Source organism: Bicyclus anynana, chromosome 2 (assembly GCF_947172395.1).
Source record: "Bicyclus anynana chromosome 2, ilBicAnyn1.1, whole genome shotgun sequence".
Taxonomy (NCBI): domain Eukaryota; kingdom Metazoa; phylum Arthropoda; class Insecta; order Lepidoptera; family Nymphalidae; genus Bicyclus; species Bicyclus anynana.
The window spans coordinates 3259130-3278565 of NC_069084.1; the positions used below are offsets into that span (position 1 = coordinate 3259130).

General features: G+C 35.6%; 2 protein-coding genes across 7 annotated transcripts in view; one reads left to right on the top strand and one right to left on the bottom strand.

The window, feature by feature from the left end:
• Positions 1–14345, top strand: part of LOC112045576 (anoctamin-8) — a 39819-nt gene extending 25474 nt beyond the window's left edge. Inside the window, exons 19-24 of one of the 4 annotated variants that reach the window (XM_024081831.2) lie at positions 707–852; positions 3966–4059; positions 4571–4699; positions 5692–5815; positions 6090–6643; positions 6829–14345. In XM_024081831.2, the coding sequence (XP_023937599.1) occupies positions 707–852; positions 3966–4059; positions 4571–4699; positions 5692–5815; positions 6090–6253 (657 nt within the window). In that variant the 3' untranslated portion in view covers positions 6254–6643; positions 6829–14345. Of the gene's footprint in view, positions 1–706; positions 853–2901; positions 3073–3965; positions 4060–4570; positions 4700–5691; positions 5816–6089; positions 6644–6828 lie in introns of those variants that run through there. The other 3 variants (XM_024081839.2, XM_024081846.2, XM_024081864.2) reach the window with 3 other exon arrangements.
• A 167-nt stretch (positions 14346–14512) lies between these two features.
• Positions 14513–19286, bottom strand: LOC112045607 (uncharacterized). Of its 3 annotated transcripts, none has more exons than XM_052885381.1 (2): positions 19153–19286; positions 14513–18331 (listed from the first exon to the last, which is right to left on the bottom strand). In XM_052885381.1, exon 2 carries the CDS (start codon positions 18316–18318, stop codon positions 14767–14769), a length of 3552 nt encoding a protein of 1183 aa, XP_052741341.1. In that variant the 5' UTR covers positions 18319–18331; positions 19153–19286; the 3' UTR covers positions 14513–14766. The 3 variants fall into 3 exon arrangements, with proteins under 3 accessions (XP_052741341.1, XP_052741337.1, XP_023937643.2); XM_052885377.1 differs by having other exon boundaries at positions 19149–19286; XM_024081875.2 differs by having other exon boundaries at positions 19019–19153.
• Between the last annotated feature and the right edge of the window lie 150 nt (positions 19287–19436).

Here is a 19436-nt window from a genome sequence, read left to right on the forward strand (position 1 = left end):
AGATCATCAAAAATTAAACAAATTACAAATACTAGAATAAGCTAATTATTATTTTACGTATGATTAAGTTATAGATTTTAAGTTTTTATTCAAACATTGTTTTTAGGCTAAGTTTTTTGATCTGAATAAAGGCAATTATTATTATTATTATTATTATTATTTATGTATAAAATTATTTTTATTCTAAGCAGGAAGAGCGAGGATCCTGAAATACAGGTTTATCAAACTTAAATCAGGGTCCATCCTAAAAGGACTTTAGCAATAAATTTCATTTCATTTCGTTTCGTTTCATATATCATCTAGGCTTTGAATTCCCTCGTTTAAGGATATAGAAAAAGTTAATTGGGAGCATAACTAACATATTGCTCCAATGCAGATTGACAAGCGATTAAAGATAAATAAATTAAACAAACTATTCTCTCACTACTCCCAGCTTGCTTCCACTATGAACAGATGAGACAGTTCATAACGAGCTTACTATAGTTTACCTATCCCTAGGTTTTGACATGGTTTTTGCTACCAAGTGAGGAGGGGGGGGGGAGGTTTTCCCCCCAAAGGGAATTATAAAAAAATGCGTTTAAAAATTAACTTTTTTTTTAAATATCCGTTGGTCATTGTCACTGGAAAGCTATAGTATATTGTAAAACACGGCATTTCTACTTGTTTTGAGATTTGTATAGCTATGGCCTTAATGGCCCATTTTCAGTCGGAAGGCACCAGCTCGGACGACGTGCGTTTTTCGAGTCGCACAACGCCGCGGACGATGACGCCCACCACTCCGAAACAGAACGACAAGCCGGTGGACAAGAAACGCATCAACATCGGCAAAATATCTGAAATACCTCCATTCAGGTAACGCTTGCTCTACTACTTAGCATGTTCCACGACCCTTTTTGGTGCATTCAGCTTGGCTTTATAAGTTTTATGACATGGGTTAAATTCCCATTTCGGGTTGATTAAATAATTTTGTTTTTTTTTAATTGGCTCAAATATGGTTTTGTGTGTCTATAGCTTGGCAAATTCATTCATAACACTTCCGATGGTCTGCGGGGTGGCGGGGGTGAGGGGTATCGATGTCAGAAAAAAGCAATACGAATGAGTCTTAAGATATCTCTGAATATCCTATATAACATAACTCGATATTATAATATACGAGTATATTATTTGTGTATTATTATAGATACAGAGGCGATGGTTCATAACAACCCTATTCCTATAGGGTTACCTTTTAAAAGTCCACGAGTTTTGCGGACGTACATAATTTAACGTACTCAGTCACAAGCACGTTCAGACTAAAAAAACACATAAACGGGTTACCTACGACAAAATTTCAGTCTTCGCTACTGATAGATACTATTAATTTAAATATAATTGGCGGAATAAAGAGCATTTATTTGTTATAAAACATTTATTTATATATTGAAGCACACACACACAAATAAACAAAAATAATAAAAAGACCTTCATATTAAATAAAAAAATCAAGTTTTATGATAGTGATATTTAAAAGTTATTTGGTTGTCTTGACCACCGATAACTGAGCAGGCCGTCGGAATCATTTTTGAATATGAATATCGTGTGCGTATTGTTCTTACAGTAATAGTCATTAAATACGAGTTGTCGTCAACAGTGATTGCCCACGACTGACGCCCCTGCCGCGCGCATGTTTTCCCACCCTCGTCATACATCCCCCGTTGCCCGCATACCATGTACCGTAGACTGTCACCAACGAACTGGCCAAGCTATAGTTACCATTTACAAGTAAAAAAGATTTGTTCTTGTCCCTGTCAGTCCAGGTAGTGTTAATGGAATGAACATACCTTTTGAAAGGTGATATCACAGTCAAGCGTTATCTTGTTAAAGACATAACGAACGTAGTATGTCCACCGTAAGAAAGATCTTAAAAAACACTCTTTAGTCGCGATAGGATAAAAGAGGGAGATAATTTCGATGCAGCCATCTCTTCACATGTTAGGACTACATCTATCTATCTATCTATCTATGCAGGTGAAACCGCGAGGCTTCGGCTAGTATCTTCTGAAGTGAAAAACACATTGTCAACCAATAGTGACGGCATCGAAATTATCACTCGCTCCCTTTTTCGTCCGATTGCAACGAAAGACACAGCATTACCTCGTGGCGCGCATATTAAACTCCGGCCGCTCAGAGGTTGTATTTCGGACAGGTCGTGATCCGAATGGCACAAACATATTCAAATACAATTGCCTCGTTATTTTGTCTCATCACTACAAAGACAAACAGTTGGCATAACCTTGAAACAGGCCTGCAAGTTAAATAAAGCATTTACTCGTACCGAAGTAGCTGATGTGACAAATTTCTGAGTTCCATTTTTGGATAGTCTCTTTTACTTCATCAAAAAGTGCCTAGATTTTAAACTAAGACGGATAGTAGGCTACTAAGCAAGTCATTCTGATTCTATGCAGTCGGAATTATGGCCTGGGTGCAACTTGTTGGCCTCTTCCTAGGTATGTGCATAGATAGTGATAGAGTGACTTTGCCCATACATAACGAGTCGCCAAGTAGTCGCGCGGCCTGCGGAAATGGCATGGCTTTTTAAGTGATTACTTGTAATCTTTCATCGTGTGGATATTATAAAAGTGACTCGATGTTTTTTGTATGAAATTTGTATTGTTATGGTTTAATACTGAAACAATAAGTATGGTGCGTTTCTGATGAAACAGAGACGCGTGAAGTGGGTATTTTTGTGTACTAGTATCACTTCTCCATTTCATTCGAAACGCACTCTTATTCTCAGGTAACTTAAGTATCATTTTCGAGTACGGTCCATCAATGTAGCCGATATGTTCAGTAGCCCATTTTAGACCTCATATTAGATCAGTGCTCATGTATTTCAAATTAGTTTTATTTTTTTGTTTCCAGTTAATTTGACACAAGTAATATGCCTGGATGGGTGTGTAGTTTACATTATAATATAATATTATTACATCTCATTCCATAGAAACAGTATTTTTACATTAAGTGCTTATATATTTATTGTTGTGTTGTGTATTATTTTTAATTTGCAAAATAAAGTTTAATATCTCTCTCGAACTCTGTAGTTTCCTTTCACTTGATAAAATAACAAAGTTAAATAGAAATGTGTAAATAAATATGAATTCGTCTTATATATTTAAATTAGTTCATAAAAAGTGAATAAAATTATAAAAGGTAAAAACAACTTTTACAACCTTTCGCTTAGCTTCAACTTGCTGTAAATATCCTGCATTAACGAACATTTCATATTCATCACGTAATCCCTACTTACATTTCATATAAAGAAGTGTATTATTAAACAATTTTGATCAGTAATTTGACTAACAGTTTACACCAAAAAGTCTATACGAAAAACCAAAAAAGTAATAATAAAATTGTTTTGCTATTTTTTGTGAAATGGGATAATTCTGTTACGATTAGGGGACAGCAACCTTTTAAGTTGGAAGAGCCAAAATTTAAAATTTACAAATTGTTGTTTTTCAAGAACCATAATATATTTGTCAGGCCATCTCGGAAATTAACAAAATGTATCGTGGTTTTCCACGTATCAACATCTTGTTCCATTTTTGTGCTAAATAGGTTTTAGTACTTAATGAACAGTAATTTGTATATAATATTGTAGCCTGAATATTTCATATTTGTTTTATTCCAAGTTTTAGGTCAGTTTACTCGTATGTAGTGGCAGGTTCTACTTTAAAGTGTTTTTCTGTTTTATACCATCATATCATTTACCCATGTTTATTATACAAAACATTTTTGTCGTGTGTGTCCATACTTTTAAACAATACATCATAATATCTCGCCGTATTTTAATAAACTCTTCCTATCCATTCACTGCACTTTCATATTTCTGATTTTAACATTTTACAATACTGCTTCACCCATCTTCTTTGCTTGCGTTTCGAGGGACATGTATTTTTTGGGGAATGTTCAAAATGTTGACGTTACAGGCCCAAGGCGGCATCTGTAACAGAGCCCACGGTAACCACGGGCTCGCTCCAGTTGCTACAAGACGTGAGCCCCACAAAACCTGTGCGGCGTAAGGTAAGCATTGAACAACACTATCCGTTTTAGAATTTAAACTATCGTAATAATTATGTAGCAAAAAATGGCTTAGAAATGCAATGAACCGAGAAAGCTAAATTTTGGAAATGACGTGAGCCTAGAAAAGCTTAACCTCAAATTCTCAACCAAAATTTCCTATGTGCATTTTCCGCCAGCTTGAAAAAAGGGTTGAATTCAGTTCTTTTTACAATATATGTATGTTACAGAAAGCGACTTCATTTAAAATTATGTAATGATTCCTTCATTGTCATACCACACATCCAACTCATTAAACTTATTTCTTTCGCATGCATTATTCTATTTTACCGCCGTACATAGTGACCTATGCAACACGACAGTCGCGAGCGCATAATCCTCTGTCGTACGCTTTTACTGGGTCTACAAAAATATAATATGTAGATTATTGTGTGCCGTTCTTTTTTCTCACATGTGTTGGTCTGTATTTTAAGAACCAAATATGTGTATAAAATATAGTTAAAATGTATGTAAGGAGGGCACGCCCGGAGCGCCGCTGTCTTTGCTGGGGGTACGCGGGCTGAGGGACGAGCCGCTGCACAGGTCGGCGCACTGCATCCCGCACCCCGCGCAACACAAGCCGCTGATCAACCCCACCCTGCAGGTCAGTGCCGGTATAAATGTGAGGAGGGCTGAGAGACGAGCCGCTGCACAGGTCGGCGCACTGCATCCCGCACCCCGAGCAACACAAGCCGCTGATCAAACCCACCCTGCAGGTCAGTGCCGGTATAGATGTGAGGAGGGCTGAGAGACGAGCCGCTGCACAGGTCGGCGCACTGCATCCCGCACCCCGAGCAACACAAGCCGCTGATCAAACCCACCCTGCAGGTCAGTGCCGGTATAGATGTGAGGAGGGCACTGACTGACTGTATAGTAAAGTGATTAAGTAGGTGCGCAGGTCTGTAGGGCTCATTCAGTTTCAGGTAATAATAACTTTTGTACACATAAGTGTATGATACTGAACGAGAAATAGCGAAGCAGAAACATGTTTATATCTGATTGTCATCCTAACTTCGTGAGTGGTAAAGTTAGCAAAAGGTGCTCTCAAAATATTGATTCAATCTAAAATGTATGTATGCATGACATACTCTTAGCTAACATAAGAATTCCATCTAAACCAATATAAGGCTATTTATAACGTGACGGGTAGCAGCTACAGTGAATGTACCATCATTTCGTTGTAGAGGACTAGTGACTTTGGGTGTAGGGTTAAGGAATCCCTTTAGAATGCATTAAGACTGCCCTGCCCGACATGTTCTCCATGCACACACTAAACAATTTATGATCAACGAACACCACGAAACATTATTCCATGAAATCACTGACGCGTCGTTCACACTGCCTTACAAAGAACTGAACTCAAATAATTCAATACCCTTTTATACTATCACTGTCGTAACAACTTTATATAAATATCTCCTTTTTATACTAATATAAATATAATCAATGCAAATACGGGTGGTATTTGCATTGATTATATTGCTCGAGGAACTCCTAACACATTAACGAATTTCCTTCGTTATCTATTTTATGGTGATGTGATGATTTTGTAGTAGGTACATAGTCTGATGTATTATTATAATTTATTGATTTCAGGAGCTATCAGGCAGCGTGACCGCGGGAGGGTCTGAGCCGGACTTGAACGCGGTTCCTCTCACCACGCCCTCCATGGAAACCAGCGCTACCTCCAGTGAAGATGACAAACCCAAAGACAAAAGCAGTGAGTCTAAACGTAATTAATGTAAATTGTCTGTGGTGTAAGACATAATATGAGTTTATGTTTTGTAATTTACTGTAGTCGTGGCACTCCTAACATTAAAAAATATTTCCGCCTTAATTTTTAAACTAGCGTTTTTCAAGCGTATTGTATCTACATGTTTGATTATATGCCGTTAGATGCATTTCGACAAATGGCCATTTGATTTGTTCCAATTTGGCATTAGTACGTACTTTTATTATTATTTGTTATTTATTTATTTTCTTTGGTATAACAGGTCGTTCCCGAGCACGGGCAGCACTAGTAAAGCGCGTGCGCTCGGTGGCGGTGTTCTCGCTGGGGCTGCGCAAGGCGCGCGAGGCCGCGCTGGCCGCGGACAAGCACTCGCCGCACACGCCCGACCGGCCCCACACCACGCCCGTATGTATCTCCCTCAGCTAGCGACGCGCGTGCTCTCGGTGGCGGTGTTCTCGCTGGGGCTGCGCAAGGCGCGCGAGGCCGCGCTGGCCGCGGACAAGCACTCGCCGCACACGCCCGACCGGCCCCACACCACGCCCGTATGTATCTCCCTCAGCTAGCGACGCGCGTGCGCTCGGTGGCGGTGTTCTCGCTGGGGCTGCGCAAGGCGCGCGAGGCCGCGCTGGCCGCGGACAAGCACTCGCCGCACACGCCCGACCGGCCCCACACCACGCCCGTATGTATCTCCCTCAGCTAGCGACGCGCGTGCGCTCGGTGGCGGTGTTCTCGCTGGGGCTGCGCAAGGCGCGCGAGGCCGCGCTGGCCGCGGACAAGCACTCGCCGCACACGCCCGACCGGCCCCACACCACGCCCGTATGTATCTCCCTCAGCTAGCGACGCGCGTGCTCTCGGTGGCGGTGTTCTCGCTGGGGCTGCGCAAGGCCGCCACCGATTTTTTCAAAAAAGATCGATGGAACGTTCAAATATACACGTTCGATCCCACTTCTGATCTTAAAATACAGAAGTGGTGTAAAATCAAGCGATTCTTCTTTTTACAGGGTCCTCCGGCGCCAATGCTCGGCGGCGAGCTCTCTCTCATACCCATCGAGCAACTCATACAAGTGGAGGACGTCAAACCGCGTTCTGTTTCATAAGTATACCCCCCTTTTATGTTCAATGTAGCGTACTATGTTATATTCGTTTGTAATGTCCTGTATCTAATACTACAAGAGCTGCGTTCTTTTTCGCTATGACATTTAATAAGACGCACTACCATGCGAATTGTGGCGTAATGCATCTAGTCCTTTGGTCCGGGCACAAAATGTTTATTTATGATCATACTGTTCAAACTTTGTGTATGCGCCTTAATTGGAAGTCGGACAAATCTTATCCTAGTGAAATATGGTAAGGCGTTTTCCTTACGAAGCCACTTTCCAGACTTTGCTATGAGCCATAATGTCTGTGCGATATATGCCCCCTAAAATTGTCTGCAAGGGTTACCACTTGATTTTAAATATCTTGTTAAAAATTATTCCGCAATAATCTAATTGTAAGTTTTTATAATTTTATGACATATACCTTGTAAGATAAAAATTCAACCTCAGAGCCGATTTTTGCGGAATGATGTAAGAACTCTTTATTAAATTATGTTCAACTAAGGAGTAATCTTTAATCTGTACAATGCAAAATGGTGCCACAATTCTGGGAATAGCTTTGAATATCATAGAGAAATGGAACTGTGGTCGGAAGAATTACGTCAGCTGTTAAAAATACTGGTTTCCCTAAATATTTGTGTGTGCTTAGTTTCAGAAATTAAACGATCGATATTGAGGATTTAACTATAATTTCTACTGGTTCCGTGTGGTTTATTTTCTTTTAATCTTGCAAAGTCACATACTGTCAATTATAGTGTAAGTAATTCATTACTATCATCACAAAGTTGCCATTTTATCACCGAATTCGATATTGCTTACATCCAGTCTGTCTACCGTTAGTGCATTTAAGTCATACCTGGGAGGCTATTCTGTAACGATATTTTTATCACTTTGACATTGTGAGCTTCAAACTCGCATCTATCGCTCTCTGTCTATAGTATAATTTTAAACAGAGAGAGATAGAGGTGAATTGGAAACAATATACAAAACATCGTTACAGAATAGGCTCCCTGAATCAAATAAAATAAAAACATTACAGTGGTTGTTTATACTATTACTGTTTTAATATACTGAATTTAATACGCGAATAAAATTGAGACAATTTGTCGGGATTGAGTATAACTAATTGTTAATCGTGAGCTTGTTTATGAAACTCTATTTCAGTATAAATAAAACAAGTTATAAATAACTACCTCATATCTCTTATTAATTTATATTCTTTTAACATGTCACGAGGTGAATTTTACTCGTAACGTTTGGCTGACGTATTTCTTGAGGTCACCTGCTCTTAGTGTATACGCACAATACAGGCGGATACAGAAAAATTAGGATATTTTATTTAACTGATTACTTTGTGTTGTTGTAAAATAAGCTTTAATCCTGTTCAACGACATATCATGGGAAGAGAAAGGCATATTGTCAACCAAAGGCATATAGCGGATGAGTTGAAATATAAGAGAGAGCTCTTTCGTCCTAAGTTCAAACCGATTATCTTCTATTGGACTTGTATTTTCTATAGGTTTTTGAAGGGGACGATTTAAACTTACACATCGAAAATATTTAACACCAAGAAATTTAGCCTGTGTTCTTACACTACAGTCTACATACAACTATAAATTTTAATTCGTTATACACACATGTGTAATTTTAATTCAATGAAACAGCGATTGTATAGATGCAGTTTGTATGAACACGTTTGATCATGATCAAATAATTTTTACAGAGGGGTAGTCTCGAGGCAGGCGGTATTCCTCTAAGCCGAGGTCCGAGTCTCAGAGAAGACGCCCTTAGACAGTCGTTCTGCCCATTTACTCTGCTTCTGCCTTCGGGCCCCATCAGGCGATGATTCTGCGCTCGCTCAAACCCCTCGGTAACGCCGCTGAGATCCCATAAGGAGCCAACAGCACTTATGCAATCAGAAAAAAAAGCGGGCGGTGACCCCTATAGAAGGTAATTGGTCTGAGGTCCCAACGCAACAAATGCGAGCGATATTTTTGAGTCTGACACTATTGGTCGACATTTGTCGTTCTCTCAACTCTAGATGTGTCGTGTCGCGGTCGTGGTCGTATCTTAAACCTAATGAAGCCATATTAATACGGTCTTTTTTGTGTGTCTAAATTATTTTTGCCTGGCATCTCCACACACTGTTCTTGTATTGTGTCTACTAAGCGAAAGCCGTGACGACGCACTATAATGTGACTGAAAATCATATATTAAGTCAGACAATGTGCTTGTATTTTTGAACTAATAACTTCTTATGGCAGTGTAAACGTAACGCGTTACGAAGCTGTTATTTTTCTCACTGCCATTTTGCGATTGCGTACCGTGACGTCACATGTTATTCAAAGACACCGCCTAAACTTAATGCATACGGTTACGGCACTTCTCCAATGGGCCAAGAGCGAGCGTTTTTCTATATTGACTTTCCCAGGGATTTTATACATTTTTTTAATAGTTAAAATTCACAATTTAAACTCACAAGTCAAAAAATTCTTTTTGTAAATGTGAATTAACTGTTTTCAAGAACAATGTGAAAATGTCTTGAGTGCTAGATAAAATAATTAAGATACAGTATATTTTTGTTCCAATAAATATTATAATTAGTCGATACCTATGGCAATAAATTCGATGTATAAAGCCGATCGCACATCTATCACGTAAAATATTATGCGCAAACGTTTTTAATAAAATAATATAATAAGATGCTATAGATCTGCGATCAACTTTAATTGTTACATATAGCTCTTGTTTATATGAAATTAATTAATTATTAATCGTACTTTCTCACTTAAAAATGCTTTTTGTAATGTGATATTTTATTTATGGAGCTGTCCCTTTTTTATTATTAATATTAATATTAACATAACATTAGTGTGTATAAAATCTCTTGCAATAAATTATACATATAGCAATATGAACATATTAATATGTATTTAAAAATAATTTTAATTATTTTTTAATTACCAATATGTATATTTCACGTCACGAAAGTTGGAAATATGGCAGTTATAATAGAAATAAATAAAGAAGTGCAGCCTTAATGAGTAGGGTAGGGGTAGGATAGGGTAGGGGGTAGGGTAGTGGTAGGGTAGGGGTAGGGTTGGGATAGGGTAGGATAGGGGTAGTTGAAAGTTTACAACGACTTTCACGCGGACGAAGTCGCGGGCGTCCGCTAGTTATAAATAAAGTTTCGGAATATTTTAATGCCACCGGGGAATACCTTACTTCACAACCAAGGGATTTCATTCCCGGCACAGGTCAAAGGCTTAACCGCTAGGTGACACTTTTTTTAAGTCTTTTTTTTAAAAGGGTCTTAAATTGTTCATTATCGTTCTACTAGATTGAAAAAAATATCAAATTTTTTTGAGACATGGATACATATACAATACGAGCCAAATCGCTATCCGTCATGATGGTCTTTATTTTTACCTGTGGATTTTCATCCTCCTCCTAACAAGTTAGCCCGCTTCCATCTTCGATCGCATCATCAGTTACTATCAGATGAGAATGTAGTCAAGGGCTAACTTGGAAAGTATAAATAAAAAAAAATAGCGTGATCATTTAACATCGGGTGATGTACAATCAAATAATACCTATACCTGCCGACCGCCAACTTTGGTGATGCGAAGTTATATCCCTTTAGTTTCTAGAATGAGCTAGGATGTTGTTTAGGTGATATTTAACCAGCGTAATCGTAGGAAGTTGTCGACAGTGTAACGAAATAAAATTATTATAGCGTTAACTGTAGTTACATTTTTGTACGCATAAACAGTGACTGGGCAAAGATCGCTATATATTAGTGTTTATTTACACGAGCGGCAACTGCTACCGGCGACTGCAGTCAGCGACGTCTCAGCGGCAGGCAACGGCAGTCAGCGACGTCTCGGCGGCAGCCAACGGCAATCGACTGCAGTCGGCGACCGCCGCCGAGACGTCGCCGACTGCGGTCGTCGGTAGAGTTGCCGCTCGTGTAAATGAACCCAGATAGAATGGCTGTGTATAAAACTGTCTAAGTTCTGTTGATTTAATTTGCTTTATGAAACCATCGGTAGGTCCAGTATAGCGTGATTTTTTAATATTTTCCATGGGAAACCATGACGAACAATGCCAACTATCGTCAGACCCCAGACTTCGTGGCATATTATCTGGACCTTTGAAACGTGCTACCTCTTAAAACCAACACAGTAAACTCCATAATTGGCTACTTATCTTACCTATGGTAGGAGCGTAGGTATGCTGATACATATTTATTTTTGGAGTTCCATCTATGTTTTTTATACTATTTTCTATTGCATATAAAAGTGCACAAAAAGTACACACACCTACATAAAACGTGGAGAGACAAAATTTCGCTAAAAACCAAAAATCAAACTTGGTGCGTCTTCTCCATTTTCCTTCATGGAGCTGATACTTGGACTTTGAGATCTGCTGACTATAGGAAAATATTATATTATAGGAAAATACTCCGGATCCAATGGACTGCATTTCGGTTGTTACTATACTTGCTCAACTCAGAGTCAAAAACTAGGCTCTCTACCATCTGTCTAAAGCATATCCTTGAATACTTCGGACACATTGCCAGGAAAGACGGAGATAATCTCGAGAAACTGATGGTCACTGGCAAAGTGGAGGGAAAGAGGCTGCGGATCAGATCAGAGACCACACTTGACTCTACAGTCTACAATGCTCTCCGGGTGGGCGAAGATAGTACACGACGGCCTCCGTGGCGCAGTGGTATGCGCGGTGGATTTACAAGACGGAGGTCCTGGGTTCGATCCCCGGCTGGGCAGTTTGAGATTTTCTTAATTTGTCCAGGTCTGGCTGGTGGGAGGCTTCGGCCGTGGCTAGTTACCACCCTACCGGCAAAGACGTACCGCCAAGCGATTTAGCGTTCCGGTATGATGCCGTGTAGAAACCGAAAGGGGTGTGGATTTTCATCCTCCTCCTAACAAGTTAGCCCGTTTCCATCTTAGACTGCATCATCACTTACCATCAGGTGAGATTGTAGTCAAGGGCTAACTTGTAAAGAATAAAAAAAAAAAAAAAAAAAACGATGGCGTGACAATAAAACTGAAAGTCATGGGTAGTCACAACCCTCATATATGAGGAACAGGACTGAAGGAGGATACCTACACGCCATTTGTTAAACGTGCATGATAGCTAGTTTTGTAATAAACCTATTACCAATGGGTCCTAAAATTAAAATCAATTTAAAATTAGGTCCCTTAAAACAATAGAATTTAGTATGGATAAGTGTAATGCCATGGTAATGCCCAATTACGCAAATGGCTATGCTTTTTTATATGCGTTAAAAAGTTAAATTTCAATTGTTAATACAAACTAATTATGAAACTTAAGTAATTATAAAAAATACATTAAATAAAAATCATAATCCGGAGTAAATGTAAGATAAAAATTGACAACTTTTGAAAGGTTAATGATTAAATAGCTGATGGTTGAATTTTGAACATTTTTTAAGAAGTTTGTACATAAGAAATTTTTCGATGTTGTTGACGCTTGAGTGGTAAGTATAGCAAAATGTTTCTCGACGCCTCTGATGTCTATAAGCAATCGTCAGACAATAAGTCAGTCAACCAATGTTAACTTGGATCAACAATTTAGTACTACGAGTAGATATGTAGATTGCCGACAAACGCCTTAAAATTATTTCAATTTTAAATTGTAATTTTTGCATGTTCTATTCCATATTTAGGTAGGTAAATAAAGTTTATATATTCATAAATCTTCCACGTGTCTTTTTTTTGATATACGCTGCAGAAAATGTTATTTACTAATAAAATTTTCTGCAGCGGATTTACGAGGGCTTGAATGCTAGGTTAGGTTAACTAAAACCTTATTGCCATTATGGCATCTAACTCTGAGCATATTATTATTGCCGAAATTCGGCCGAGAGAATGTTGTATTAGTAGGTAATTTAGTACACAAATCTAAGTAGGTACAAATGCCTTTTTCGTTATTAATTTGTCGAACCTTTACTAAATTGTTGATCGAAGGTATTTATATATGTTAATGTAATTACTAGTTCTTATATTGTGTACTTATCTATATCTAAAACTGAGTTGAAACCAACAGCGTTGATGTCTATAGACTTATTTTTTTCAAATCCTATTATGGTGCCGCAAACTTTTCGGTGGCGAAAAATTAAACTAACGTCACGGCACCGCGGTGAGCATTTTTCAAAACATGGGCGACAAATTTTTGGTACTAGGTATAGGTTGTCATTTTCCGTATGCGCCATGCACGTTTCTTGAACCCTTTTTTTGCTTACTAATTGCCTATTAAATAAGTAACCGTGGGACATCAGGCAATGGATAACTTTGACTATACAAATTAGAAATGACGTACTTAATTTCTAATTTGTTTGTTGGTAAACAGTACACACATCGAGAAGTGCTATAGTATGGTAATCTATTTATTTCCAAAAAAAACTGCTTATTTTTTTTCGTTAAAGTTGCGATTCTCTCGTTAAGACGCGAATAATGAAAATTGTGTAGAAACATATCTAAATCCTCACTCTTTGTATATTATCATGCCAACAAAACGCTGCCTCCCAATATAGCATTTAATACACCTACCTATAGAGAGAATTAGTACCTATTAGTTATTAGCTTGTAAGAACAATATTTATGCTTGAATTAAAGAGTTCTTTTCATTACACTTATTTGAAGAATATATGTTTGTTAGTGCTGCTTAAAAATAAATTAATATTAATAAACCTAAATTAAGAGAGTCTTAAGGATTCAACGTCCCCCTAGTCAGTATTCAGAATTTCACAGGAATACACGATTCATGTGTACGCAAAACCCTAAAAACCTAAAAACCTTAGCAAATCATTCCGCCCCCTTACGTTTTTTCCAACCCCCTTATGATGCTGATGATTATGGAGCTTACAGCAAATAGTTAACTTTGTTGCAAAAAATGTATCCTATTTTTAAGTGTACTTACGTAAGTTTCACGTCAAGTTATATTAATTTCGTTTTAGAGATAAATGTCTAAAGTAGAGGAGAACATCATTTTTGTAACAGTAATTAAAAAGTATTTAATTTGCATAAGAGTTAATTTTTTTCTTGATAAATTAAAGTTTATTGGTATTTATTGTAAAAGAAAGAATCTTTATGTGCTTTTTGATTAGGTTGATATGAAAGTTGAAAAGTTGAGGCCCACATAAAGCCTGCCACTTACCAATACTACTTATAGTAGTGTCTCGCCAAGTCAATTGTATTATGTTTATTACAACCGTAAATTTGTGAACTGGTGATCTAAATGCTTTATTCTTTATAGCATTGCGATGTAGCAGAATTGAATATTTGTTATTAATTATGTAATTATTTTTTATACGGAGTATTGATAAATGTTGCATTTTAAGTAGAATATAAATTTTATGTTTGCAAAATGATAAATTGTTGTTTTATTTATGCATTGAATTTATTATGTAAGTGTTAAATTAAAAAGGAAACACTTTCAAAATACTTAAAGAATGATTTTTAAAATCAAATTCTCTATCAGACTAATATCGCCCTATTGTAACAGGAAGGACTTAATTAATATACCTACTAATCAAAATACATTTTTCTAATGTAACAGATGTTTAATATTTATGTTTATTAGTATTAAGGTGTAACAGAACAGCTTATTAAATACTTGTGAATAATAACAATAAAAACTTAAACTAGGACTGCATTTAGAATGTAGCTACAACATTCTGAATAAAGTAAGTTGGTTCTTACATAGTAAGTACTTTAATTAACCATATAACATTAATAAAAGTATAAAAAGGGCTATTAAAACATTAATAAAAGTATAAAAAGGGATATTAAATATTTACATTTCCTTAAAATTGTATAGAAAATTTTCATATACATAAACCTTTAATTCTTCATTGTCCCCATTTTGAATTTTGCTAATAACATTGAGCCACGTGTGAGTGCTCTCAGGCTGCTCTCGAGGCAGCATGCAAAGAGCAAGAAGATGACTTTCTGATAGTTGTGATTCAAGTAAATGATAACTCAGTAGTGTTACGAGGTTATCTACGCTATCTATATTTGTACCGAAACACACACTCTCGATAGCATCACGTAGCAATGAGCCAATATCCTTCATTAAACTCAAGTAAAGAATATTCTTAGCTTTGAGATCGTGCAAGAACATATCAACTGCAGCAGCCAACCCACTGGCTATATTTTCTGGAACTAAATGATCATAATCACACTCATTTGATCCTATTATTTTTTTCGAAATAATCGTTAAATTCAATTTTACGTATAGCAGGTATATTTGGGTAACAGGCAGCAAATTGGAAACCATCTTCAAAATATACTCCAATATGGGTATAGAATCAGTTTTGTTGTTTGTATAGTAATGGGTGTATTGTAAAATTTCAGAAATAAACCAGAACATAAATTTCCTTGATGTATAGGTACCATCATCTGTTATATTCCACAATCCATTACATCTATGTAAAATTACTTGTAAGAGTTCTTGACTTCTTTCTATTTGATCATAATAGGCATAAACTACATATTTAGCAGCAAGTTTCCACTTCGAATTTATGAGATGTTTCAATTCATTATTTTGAAAAATGTCACCAATATGTTTATCAGTTAACATTGAGTCAACAAATTCATCAAGTATAACAGTACGACAAAATTCTCTATCTATAATCCCAACATCTCTTTTGATTTCATTTAATACCATCAGTTTTCTTTGGATATTTTTATATTTATTGTTTGGCAAATTTTGGACAGTCATCCAAGCATTTTGTAAGAAGTCTCCTTTTTGTTCTACTAAATGGAATTGTGTTAAAAGACTAAACACAACATCATCGTCTTCTTCATGCAAATCTAATGTTATTCGTTTGAGAACTTCATAAAGTTTTATCTGGGTATTCTGATCGACATTTTTAATTTTTTCAAAAAGTGCTTTGTATATAGTCATTCGTAACGACACATTTTTCGTTGATTTCCAAACATTGTTGATTATGTTCGTCAAATCCTCGACACTAAAACATTGAAATGCTAAACGTAAGCCATGTTTTTGTATAGATACAGGTGTATTCAAAATAGCAGAAACAAACTTTATGCACTCTGGCATTGGCAGATTGTTTATGTATGACCCAAACATTGGTAAACAATAATGGACATAATCTCCTTTAATGTATGGCAAAATATATTCCAATGGTACAGGAGGACGCGAGTATAATGCGTAACGACAAATTCCTTCTTGAATAGTCAATATTTTTCTATCAATCTTATCATAGGATATCTTTGAATCTTCTGGTACATATTTGGATACAAACGATTTTTTATAATCATTGCTTCCTATGTGGAATATAGCAACAACAATTGCATTTAACAAGGCACTTTGATGCTCTCCACTTTCTAATATTGATTCAAAACAAGAAAGCCAATCATTGCCTAGATCATTTGGAAAGTATATTTTTATTTTTTTCAACAAATTATTAATTCTTACAGTCGAATAGGAATTTGAAGATAGATGTGGAAATATTGTAAGGAGTAGTTTAAAATCTAGTTTCAGTTGTTTTAACAATTTGGCTTCAGTAAATTCGTTTTCTTTTGCAAACAAGTAATAGCCTTTATAGTAAGCCCAATCTTTTGTTACATATTTCAGGATCATATCTGGACAATCATCTTTTTTCTTGTCAAATGTCTCCATGATAACTAAAGCAAAATCAATTATTTCTCTTGCCTGATCTTTTATTGTGTCATATGTTTGATTATCAAAATTAATCAATTTATTAACACACAAAGTAGTAAATGTTTGATAAACATGATTTATTTGTTTATCAGTTAATTTGTTATACAGACTTTCTTTATCATATTTGATATTATAAGCATTGCTTTTGTGTGTAACATAATCCTCTAAACCTGTTGGAATTTGTTTATCATGTATAACATGGTATATAATCATGAAACTTTTGTACTTGTTGTCAGCAGAAGAATTATTTGATGAGAAAATATTTGTGCTATACAATATTTTACTAAAAGCATTCCAACAAGTTTCACCAAATTCGAAAATGTTATTCTTTTCACATACATTATCAATGAAAGTCATTTTATGGTACTCATTTTCATTAACATGTCTGATATAGTAATAACTTAAAAGCTTTTCTAATTCCTCTTCATTGATTGCTGAGTTAATTAAAGTATTCATCATATCTGACCTTTTATAATGGTCTCTACAAACAGCTACTAATTTTTTGATCTCACTAAATGCTAGATCGTAGTTTACAAATTGATACCAAAGATAATTACTATCTGGACCGAGTAACTCATTGTTTTGCTTCAGATGTTCTAAAGCCCACATTTCCCTTTCATTACGTGTTAAAATTAGATAATATTTTAAATCATAGAAATCTTTACTCATTTCAAATGGTTCATTTCCATATTTTGAAACAAATATCTGTCTCAAAAATAAATATACTTCATTTTGAGGTAAAATGTTGAATATCTTCTTGTAATATTCATAAAAGTTCATTGACCAAAAATCTATTGCAGTATTAGGTAAAAGGGCAAAGGCATATTGTTTGACATCATCAACAGAAGAATGTTTTGCTATTATACTCATGTTTAGCTTGTTAAAGTAAAGCTTTACATTCCTTAAAACTCTGTCCTTGTGCTTGGTAATAATATGTTTAGAAAGCCTTAGCCCTAATTTTGGTGCGGGTGAATAATGGAACTGTTTATTTAAATGTGTATATCTTTCCATTAAATCCAAGTACTTTTTATCAGAAATTTTAATCAAATAACGAAATTCATGTACTTGCTTATTTGTATTTCTGTGTTCACTTGTTTCTTTTTCCAGATATGCTTCAGCTAAAGTAAAAGAATCGCCAATTATATTTGTGATCTTCTTTATGTCACTAATATTTCTTATACTGGATATAAATTCCATTTTGTGTTGCTCAGATGCCCAAATTAAAAATTTTTCAGCAATGTTGTTTAGTGTTTTATCTGTTAGGCAATATTTGTAGAAATCTTCCGATCTTTTTTCATTTCTAACATGCACAGATATAGTAGTTAAAAATTTCTTTTTCATTTTATTTGACATAAAAGGAAAAATTTGATGATGCAGATAGTGTGGATTAATTATTACTGAGTATTCATTTTCATATAACCAGGAATGTTTGAGAGCCCTTGAAATATACAAGGTATCACCACATTTAAGAGTTTGTATTATATAATCAATATTCTTATAAAAAGAAGCAACATCTATTTTATATAAGCGATCAACATCAGATTGCTCATTAAGATCCCTGATTAAGTTAAAATCTACATTTTCTGATACAGTTTTCAATACTTCTTCATTCAGTTCTTGCTGTCTTTTTCCTAAATTACTGCCTTTTAGTTCCAGCATGTCGAATGTGCTTCTGTAAAAAGGTTTTTGAATTACTTTTATGCATGCAATACTACTAGTATTCAGTTCTCTGATAACATCATAAAACATTTCTAATAACTAAATAGAAGTCAGAGTTAACGTGAAGAAGTTATTGATGAAGGGATTGGAGCTAAAATATTGATGTGTTCTCAATAATTAAAAAAAAAAACAGACCGCACAAAAAACTTCTTTATCTCTCCCACTCAGTATCTGTTTGTCTCGCCCGATTACACTTTTAGTAACCCATTAATCAACTTACTCCCCAAACCAAGCCTTCTTGAAGAAGTTTTACCTCAAAAATTACTATTTATTTGTTGTAATATTTTCTGAATTATGATGACATTGTTCTGTGCTTTTAATAGTAATAAGCATCAGTTTCTTGGAAAGTATCCAATCTGCTGTTGTAGAGCTTAGCCACTTATGAATTTGTGACCAGGTGCAATAAGCTGTGAAAAGTTGCATATGCAAGCGCAAATTCATTAATTCACAATTATTTATATTTATCTTTACTGGGCGTGGTTGACAGCGATGTACCTAGATAATGTAAATTTATAAAATATGTATCCAATTTTGCACCTAAAATCCTGTTCTGTACCTTGTAAATAAGCATAAAAAATGTAATAATAATGTAAACTTCTACAAAATAATAATAACACTTTAGAATAAATAGATTTACTACCTGCGATAACGTACTATATTGCACCGAACATAGGTAAAAAGAAAATTTTCATGCCGAACTATGAACTTTAGTTTTACCGGCAACAAATTTTTAACACATTGATTATCTGAATAATTCAGTGAATACTTACTTACTTTGATTCCAAAATAAAAATAATTTCGATCAAATCAAATCAAGTGTAAATATTAAATTTAAGAATCAAATCATCAAAATTCAAATTTAAATTCACTCAATTCAGTGACACTGACCAGTGTTACCAACTCCCCAAAATATTTATCCTTAAAGTTGGTGTCAAAAACCCCTAATAATCGCCTTAATTATTGAGTTCTCCCCCTAAAAAATATAAATTTATAATAATTTAGAAATAATATGCTGTCATATGTTTCAAAAGTCTATATTTAATACAGACAAAATACTA